The sequence below is a fragment of the Equus przewalskii genome, chromosome 10 (genome assembly GCF_037783145.1).
Source record: "Equus przewalskii isolate Varuska chromosome 10, EquPr2, whole genome shotgun sequence".
NCBI classification, from domain to species: Eukaryota; Metazoa; Chordata; class Mammalia; order Perissodactyla; family Equidae; genus Equus; species Equus przewalskii.
This window is the reverse complement of record NC_091840.1, coordinates 6,137,257-6,145,727: the sequence shown is the minus strand read 5'-3', so window position 1 is coordinate 6,145,727 and position 8,471 is coordinate 6,137,257. Positions and strand designations below refer to the sequence as shown.

The 8,471-nt window shown below is 41.2% G+C and overlaps 1 protein-coding gene across 6 annotated transcripts in view; it reads right to left on the bottom strand.

Moving 5' to 3' along the window:
- Nucleotides 1-17: 17 nt before the first annotated feature.
- ACOX1 (acyl-CoA oxidase 1) overlaps nucleotides 18-8,471 on the bottom strand; it is a 24,656-nt gene continuing 16,202 nt past the window's right edge. For all 6 annotated transcript variants that reach the window (XM_008513325.2, XM_008513326.2, XM_070561433.1 and 3 more), the window contains 7 exons: nucleotides 7,608-7,770; nucleotides 6,973-7,163; nucleotides 6,532-6,711; nucleotides 6,292-6,397; nucleotides 6,017-6,160; nucleotides 5,665-5,871; nucleotides 18-3,976 (listed from right to left, as the gene is read on the bottom strand). In XM_008513325.2, coding sequence (XP_008511547.1) covers nucleotides 3,926-3,976; nucleotides 5,665-5,871; nucleotides 6,017-6,160; nucleotides 6,292-6,397; nucleotides 6,532-6,711; nucleotides 6,973-7,163; nucleotides 7,608-7,770 — 1,042 coding nt within the window. In that variant the 3' untranslated portion in view covers nucleotides 18-3,925. The remainder of the gene's footprint in view (nucleotides 3,977-5,664; nucleotides 5,872-6,016; nucleotides 6,161-6,291; nucleotides 6,398-6,531; nucleotides 6,712-6,972; nucleotides 7,164-7,607; nucleotides 7,771-8,471) is intronic.

The window sequence follows — 8,471 nt, the reverse complement described above, 5'->3', positions numbered from 1 at the left end:
AAAGACACGTATAACACTTGTGTTAATTATCGATTTTATTAAAGGTTTTTCAGTTTTACAAAGGAAAAGGGAGTTAGTGGTTTGGCTTACTCGCAGGCCAAGTAGTGCTGGTGAGCCACTGCCGTCCATCCGCGACCCACGCTCTGGCCACGTGCACCTCCTCCCTACTCCTACCCCGCACGACGCGTCCAGTCAGGGATGGGTAACAAGACATGCGAAATGCATCTGGTCAGGTAAGAACCAAACTCAAACCACAACGGTAAAAGTTAAAAACGAGCAAAGTAATTATATACGCCAAAGGATGTTAAGTCCTATCCTTAAATCCACAGCGGTTGGAAATAAAATGGTGTTTACAAAGTAGCAGTCAGCAGTCTGATTATGCTGATCATATATGACAGTCAACAGTAATGTGGCAATTTGCTCTACTTCATAATTCTTAAAATCACTCCCAATTTCTCATGATCTTCCCGAGATAATCAGTGGCCCACTTAAACTTAAGGCAAAATCAAAATCAAACAAAACCCTTGGAATCTAGAATTTGCAGGTAACATCTGGTAACTCCAAAGGTTCCCTGTGTTTTCTATGTTTACTATCATGAACTACAGGAATAGGTACTGAAAAATGTGTAAGTGTGGATGGCTAAAAACAAAACTCCGCCACTATTTTAAAATGAAAGTCATTTTAGTAATTTACAGTGTGGCTTGGTCTAATCCCCCAAGCATGGAGTAGTAATCAATTAGCTGAAATGATCTCTACATTATTCCATGAAAGTGATCAAAACCTTTATTTGAGTCAGGAGAATCAACAAGACACTTGGTCTCAAGGAGAGTAATCAATTTCCTGGCACTGCTCCTCTCTGCAGCTACAGTAGCAGCTAATCTTGAATACAATCGATAACCCCAGGCATACCTTCCACATTTATGATTCGCAGATATTACAGACTATCTGCTTCCAGTTCTCTCCCTTCCTAACAAGATGGAAAGAAAGCAGAGGGGGAGGAGGGACTTTGAGCAGCAGTCAACTAAAGAATTTCTGTTGCCCAGGGAACTCTAGGATCATGAATTTGAACTTATATTTCTCCAGCCAAAGCCCTGCACTGAAGAAAATTCAAGAGTTAAGTCTAACACGGTAACTTTAGGAGCTATAAAATGCCTCCAGGTAGATGTATTCTGAAATTACAAGCAATGAGTTCTCAGAAGCATGTGAAGCAAGTTAATGTTGCAACATTAAGCAAATGTTCTGAAGATAAGCTGATACTTAGCAGTGCTATGTTCTGAAGACAAGAACATGAAGAGCCCCAAAGGCGTTGAGACCAACCGTTTTCAGGTCACTAATGTCCAAATACTGAAATACAACTCAGGACATCTCTAGAAGAGCATAAAGTAGAGCTCCAAACACCAGAGGAAGAATCAACCGTCCTCCATTACAAATTGCAAAAACATCTGTACTAAATCTCAAATTTTCCATTTTGGGTACTGCTCAGAGTACTTTCTAAAAAGGCTTATATCATTATCATCTAATAGAAAAACCTCATTTATTCTACTCAGTATTATCATTCTAGAGAAGACTAAGTTGAATTTTATCTCTGTACTTTTTGTGAAAACAGCTTACAAAGAACCCAACAGAACCAAACTCATCTGTGGCAAAATCTGGCTTCTTAGGGACAGCAAACTGGCTCTGCTGCTTCCTTTACTAAGCAGCCAACAAAATAAATAGGTGCTCCTAGATCAGCCAGCGCATTCAGATACTGCTACACAGCAATGATGGCTAATGGACAGCTATCTGCTCAGGCAGGTCTCACACCTTATGTTTTGGTTCTTAGTCTTACCTAAATCTAATAAACCTCTATCTTAAAATTCTTCCTAAGTGTGTGGCATACTCTTTCCCTCTTGATAGTACAAATTAGTGAGGTTTTATTGTACCTTTATGCTTTCATTACAGTGAATAAAGTTCAAGACGAAACATTCCAATGTTAATAAAAATAGTATCAAATATCAGATTTAGTTTTTAAATAAAACTCAAGGTGCTGGAGTGAAGGTGTCTGCATAGCATCGATATGCTGTTCAAATCTGTAAAGACGGACCCAGATCTGCGCAGCTGGATTAGGTGGGGCGTCATTTCAAACAGCTCAGATCCTGACCACAGATATGCGTCTGTGAATAAGGTATTTCACCACCAATTCTGAAGCAATTCGACATTTAACAGGTCAATATTAAGCAATTCAAATTTACCTTCTGTTATTTCCCAGAATCTGTACTGTCCAGATATACCCAAATGAGATTAACACACAGTGCTTTTTACTGCAATCTTAATACAATTATTAATTAACTCTCTTGGTAGAAAGATTAGGGCTTGTGTCAACAGGTAGTATTTCTGCTGGACCTAAAAGTCACATTACTGATTCCACTGGGATACAGTTTATGGCAGGTCCCAAGACAGCAACTACATTTCCGCTGAATTATACTACATTCTCAAGACTGATTCTAGAACTGGTTTCATGAGGCAGATGTCACAGATACAAACAGTTAACAGGTTAAAAAAGATCAAGTGACATGTTTTACACTGATTTCAAGGAAAAAAACTCAAGAGGTACATGTTTAACCATTAAATATAGAATGATTGTTTAAATTGGATTTCAGCTGAAAGGACAATTTAGCAATTCAGATAAAGCTGCTAGAAACATACTGAAAACAGAGCCAGATCGACAATTCTATGGAACCTCCATTCACCGTTTAGCCATAGTTTCAACGATTATATTCTCTGTTCTAAAAATCAGAACACATGGTTTGTCAAAGCATTTTTCTGTGCTACTCCTGGGTATAAGAGGTGACCTGAGTGACGCCTCTTTTTTTTTGGTAATGCCAGATACTGTAATCTCCAGGCATTTTAATGGTTTACACCAAAATGACGGAATATATGAAATCTAAGTTGTTCTAGAAAATCCAGTTAATATGGTCACCAAAGTTACAATCACCATAAGTGAGAGTTCTCCCTACATTTATTCTACTAAGAAAGAACTGTGACTCTTTTTTTCTCCTTTCTTCAGCATCTCTTTTGGGAGAGGAGCGCGAGAAGGAGGGAGAGCAAACACCACTGACTCACGTGCCATCGGCTTCCAAAAGTTACATGTAGAGATAACCTTGTTGCCTACACCTTCCCAAGCAGTTAGAGACAAAGGCAGCTGTAGTGCTCTACAGACAATTCAGGGATTCCTCGAATAAGAAACGAATTCCTAAGCACATGAGCTAATGATCCTGCAGTGGCCTGTGGTGAAGAAGTCCTTGTGTGGGCAAAATGCTAGGAGGAATAGTCAGATGGGAAGGATACACAGCAATAGTTCAGCAAGAGGGCAAGCGGGCAGAGAGTGCGCCAACGCTGTCAACCACAAACTCACACTCAGCTTCCTGATTAGCTTCTCACCCCCAGTCCCTTTGCTTCAGTCCTGCTTTGTAGCCAGGCCCCACAGCAGAAGTGCTAGGACATTTAGCAGGAAAGCTTGGAAAGGCTCTACCTCACTTAAAAAATACCTTTGCTTAAAAACACATATATCCAGTGATTAACAATTAAGACATGAAAATAATTAACTACTTAGTAGTTAAATTCTACTAATTATCAAAAGTCATGGCCTACTGGGATCAGCAGCATTATAAATGGAAGTCATACTGCATTTCTTAAAGCTTTTTCTGAATGCTTAACAGATCTCTTTCAGTGTTAATTGCACTTAAAAGACATATTTTTTTCATTTAATCTCTGAAATCTGTTTTTTCTCTTTCATTTACAAAAAGAGGAAAGGGGTCCATTTATCATTTGCTCTATAGCTCTCTGAATTCAATAAAGACACCACATAGATTTGTGCAACAGGAGTAAGGGGAGTAGAAGAGCAGAGCCACTTCCTGGAGCAGACCAAACTCATCATCGTGACACTTCAGAGCTTGGACTGCAGTGGCTTCAGGTGTTTGTAGTAAGAGTCATGGACCTGCAGGGACGGGAAAGAGAAGAAATTACTGATAAAGAGCTTGTAAGGTAAAATAGCACTTTTTTTTTTGAAATAAACGTTACATACTTTATTTATTTTGTGAGGAAGATGGGCCCTGAGCTAACATCTGTTGCCAATCTTTCTCTTTTTGCTTCAGGAAGATCGTCCCTGAGCTAACATCTGTGCCAATCTTCCTCTATTTTTTGTATGTGGTATGCGCCACAGAATGGCTTGACAAGTGGTGTGTTGGTCTGCACCCGGGATCCAAACCCATGAACCCCGGCTGCCAAAGCAGAGCATGTGAACTTAACCACTATGCCACCGGGCTGGCCCATAAAATAGCATACTTTTTTTTTTTTAGGAAGATTAGCCCTGAGCTAACATCTGCCACCATTCCTCTTTTTTGTTGAGGAAGACTGGCCCTGAGCTAACATCCATGCCCATCTTCCTCTACTTTATATGTGGGACACCTGCCACAGCATGGCTTGACAAGTGGTGCGTAGGCCTGCACCTGGGATCCAAACCGGTGAATTCCAGGGCTGCCGAAACGGAATGTGCAAACTTAACTGCTGCGCCACTGGGCTGGTCCCTAGCATAATTTTTTTTTTTTTAAATTTTTCCTTTTTCTCCCCAAAGCCCCCCGGGTACACAGTTGTATATTCTTAGTTGTGGGTCCTTCCAGTTGTGGCATGTGGGACGCCGCCTGAGCATGGCTTGATGAGCAGTGCCATGTCCGCGCCCAGGATTCGAACCGACGAAACACTGGGCTGCTGCAGCGGAGCATGAGAGCTTAGCCACTCAGCCACAGGGCTGACCCCCCCCAGCATAATTTTAATGGAGAAGTTATCTGGACTTTATTTGGATGCTAATTCAAATAAATTTAAGGGGAAAAAAAAAGAATTGAGTCAATTGGGGAAATCTGGACATTGGGCAGTTCACGATATTAAAAAATTTGTTATTAATTTGTTTAGGTGTGAGAATGGTAAGTGGTTTTTTTTTTTTTTGAGGAAGATTATAGCCCCGAGCTAACTATTGCCAATCCTCCTCTTTTTGCTGACGAAGACTGGCCCTGAGCTAACATCCATGCCCATCTTCCTCTACTTTATATGTGGGACGCCTACCACAGCATGGCTTTTGCCAAGGGGTGCCATGTCCGCACCTGGGATCCGAGGCGGCGAACCCCAGGCCACCGAGAAGCGGAACGTGCGCACTTAACTGCTGTGCCACCAGGCCGGCCTCAAGTAAGGGGTTAATTTTTCAAAAAAATCTTTTTCTTTTAGAGATACATATTGAAATATCTATGGATAAAATTATCTGATACCTTGGATTTGTTTCAAAATAATCCCCAGGAGGAGGAGGTGGGGGCTGGGGGATCAGATGAAACACAACTGGACGTGAGTAGACAGCTGTTGAAGCAGCACAAAGGGGACATGCAGGTGCATCAGGGTATTCTATTTTTCTACACGTTTGAAAAATTTCAATTAGTTATTAAATACTCAAGGAAATTAAAAACCTCCCTACTGTGGGAAAAACCCAGTTCCCTTCTGAACCTATTGCTCAAATAAAGTGATTGTCTGAAGTGGCCACAGGAACTTCCAAAGCTTCCACAGACAGATCGCTCTCAGAGGTCTTTCTCGCCTTAATATTTAACTGAAGAATTTCAAAAGGTGAAAAGACATTGTTTTTACCTCTGTTTTGTTCAGGGGAGATTTCTTGGCCCACTCAAACAAGTTTTCATACACATTCCCGTCGTAGCGGCCAAGCACAGAGCCAAGTGTCACATCCTGAAAATCAAAAGCATCGACCAAAGCAACAGCATCAGGGCGAATGGCAGTCAGCAACTCCTTTACGCGCTGGTGTACTTGGGTAATTTGAGACTCAGTCATGATGCTCCCCTAAAAGAAACAAAACAAGCAAACACGTACATGTATGTCTGTATACAGACAGGTACGTATTTATATATACACACACACATACAGTAGACCACAATTATTTTTCTATAAAAATAATAAATAGGATTTAACCTTAGAAAATACTTACCTGAAGAAAATCCCCTGCATTCTGACTGATTCCATATAGAGAATACAAGAGACATAAATTCCTTAAGACAGCCTGGACGGATTTATCTTGAATCTTGAGAAGTTTTTCTGCAAAGAGCTTCACTACCACATAGTGACAATGTGCCTAGATAAAAAGCAAACAGCAGAGTGAGAACCTCTGAAAAAGATTCAACACACAGTGACAAGGGTTTCTGCACTAAGAAAATGAGAGGGGAGGAGGGTGGGGCAGACAGGAGGGGGAGAACTGTCGCTGACCTCACTTGCTCGAACAAGGTCAACGGAAGTTAGGTTCCATGCTACCTCCTTGCTTTTTCGGTGAAACACTTCAGTTTGAAGGTTTTTCGCAGCAATTTCTACTAATCTGTTAAAAAACGAAAGAAAACTCAAGCTTGGCAGACACAATCAACAGTACCCACACCTTCTTCCTCTTCCATTAGGCCCCTGGCCCGACAGGTCCCCACAGCTGCCTATTCTAGCTTTGGAAGGTGAGCTCACCTGGCCGCACGGAGTTTATACGCTTCTGTTAGGCTGTCAGGGCTGTTGATATCCACCACACTCGGCCAGACAGCTACCTGCTGGGGCTGGATGCGCTGACTGGGTAGGTCATTCAAGTAGGACACCATGCCACACACCAACTTTCCTGAGTGCACCTGGTCGTAACTTTTCATCAGGAACCTAAAAATCACCAGTATGCATGCTTTCAGTAACTAGACTTTCTGTGAAACAGAAATAAACTCCTGAAATGACTTTAAGCTAAGAGACAGGTGTTTCATACTCGTTGGTCTCACCACAAGATAAAAACAGTGGGTCAGGATGGAAGGCAAAACTACATCTTTCAGGAACAAACATAACGTGAAGAGAAAACATGGGAAAAGGAACCGATGAAAAGGAGTGGAACGTCCTCGATGAGAGAGAAATCATGAATTAGATTCTCACCTAGCTGTCTGCAGCATCATGACAGTATTTTCTCCCTCAAAGGTGCACGTTGCAGTAAAAGTGACGTAAATATTTGGAAGACCACTGCAATGAGAATAGCCATGACCGCCACAAGCCATGCGACATGCTTCGATAGCAGCGTTACTTGTCCAGGAGGTGAAAGCCTTCAGCCCGGCGGTGAGTGCGTGAAGCTGAAGGGGGAAAGCACAAGGCCATCAGAACATCGGTGCTAAGAGTCCCAGTTCCAAAGGGAAACACTAATCCCTCACCTGACAGTGCCAGTCACTTTCAACAGCACTTGACACGTATGTAAACTGAAGATGCAGGGTCATCTAATTGGCCCGAATTAATAACCTTCCCAAGATTCCCTTCTGAACTGTTCTACTTGGCAAAAAGTCACCACTTATTTTCCTTTGATTAACAAATGACCAATGTGGTACAGTACTTCTGAAACTTAAAGACAAAACCCACATATCTTCATATCTGATCCACTTTCAATCAGAAAAATTTCTGTATCTTTGAGAGTACAGGGATTCCTTTAATAATATCCCAAGGTTTAGTTTTCTCTGGACATTATCCAACAGGTAAATATGAAACAGAAGGGTGTCCACAAGTGAATGAGACTAAACACGTACCTCTGGCAATTCACTCAGGTCCCCTTGGCCAATGCCTTCATTAATCCGAAGATAGGTCTCCTTCATGTATGCGCCTACAAACTGGAAGGCATAGGCAGTAGCCAGGAGTGGAAAGAGTTTATACTGCTGGGTTTGAAAATCCAAAATCTGCGGTTCTGGTTCACTAAAGTATATAGGAAAAAAAATAAACACTTATATAGAACTTACTATATGCCAGCTTCTAGTCTGAACACTTTGATATATTAACTTATTTAATCCTCATAAAGACCCTATGAGGTAGCTATTATCCCCATTTCATGGATGGGGAAAATGAGAGGTTAAGAACCTGCCTGAGGTCACAGAGCCAATAAGTGAGAGTCTCGATTTAAATCTAGGCTATGTGGCTACAGAACACCATGCTCTTAAACTGCCTTATTGAACTGCCTTAGGTGGACAGAATTTCCTGGCTATGAAGTTCATATCTATCTTAGTCTTGCCAGTATGACTAAGGAAACTGCATCTTATAGCAATATACAAAATCCAACTTAGTTGACCTCAAAGGAGGAAGGCAATGTAAAGAGGTCTAACCAGGGTGGAATAAACTATATTCTGACCACAGTTTTGGAGAAGACCCAATGCAGGGTTAAATTAACTATCTGACGTCTAAGAAAGTCTGCTCTTATCAATTTCTTTATTGCTTCTTTTAAGAGTAAAAAGGTTATCAGGGAGTGATGCCCAAGTGAAATGCAGTAGTAGGAATAAACTATGTTGGTGAACACATTACGGAATCAAATTTAATGTCACTTTCATCATACCCAATTCGTAGTTGTTAGTAGCAATTAGAATTTTCAAACCTCTTTTAGTACTTTGAATATTTCATTTATA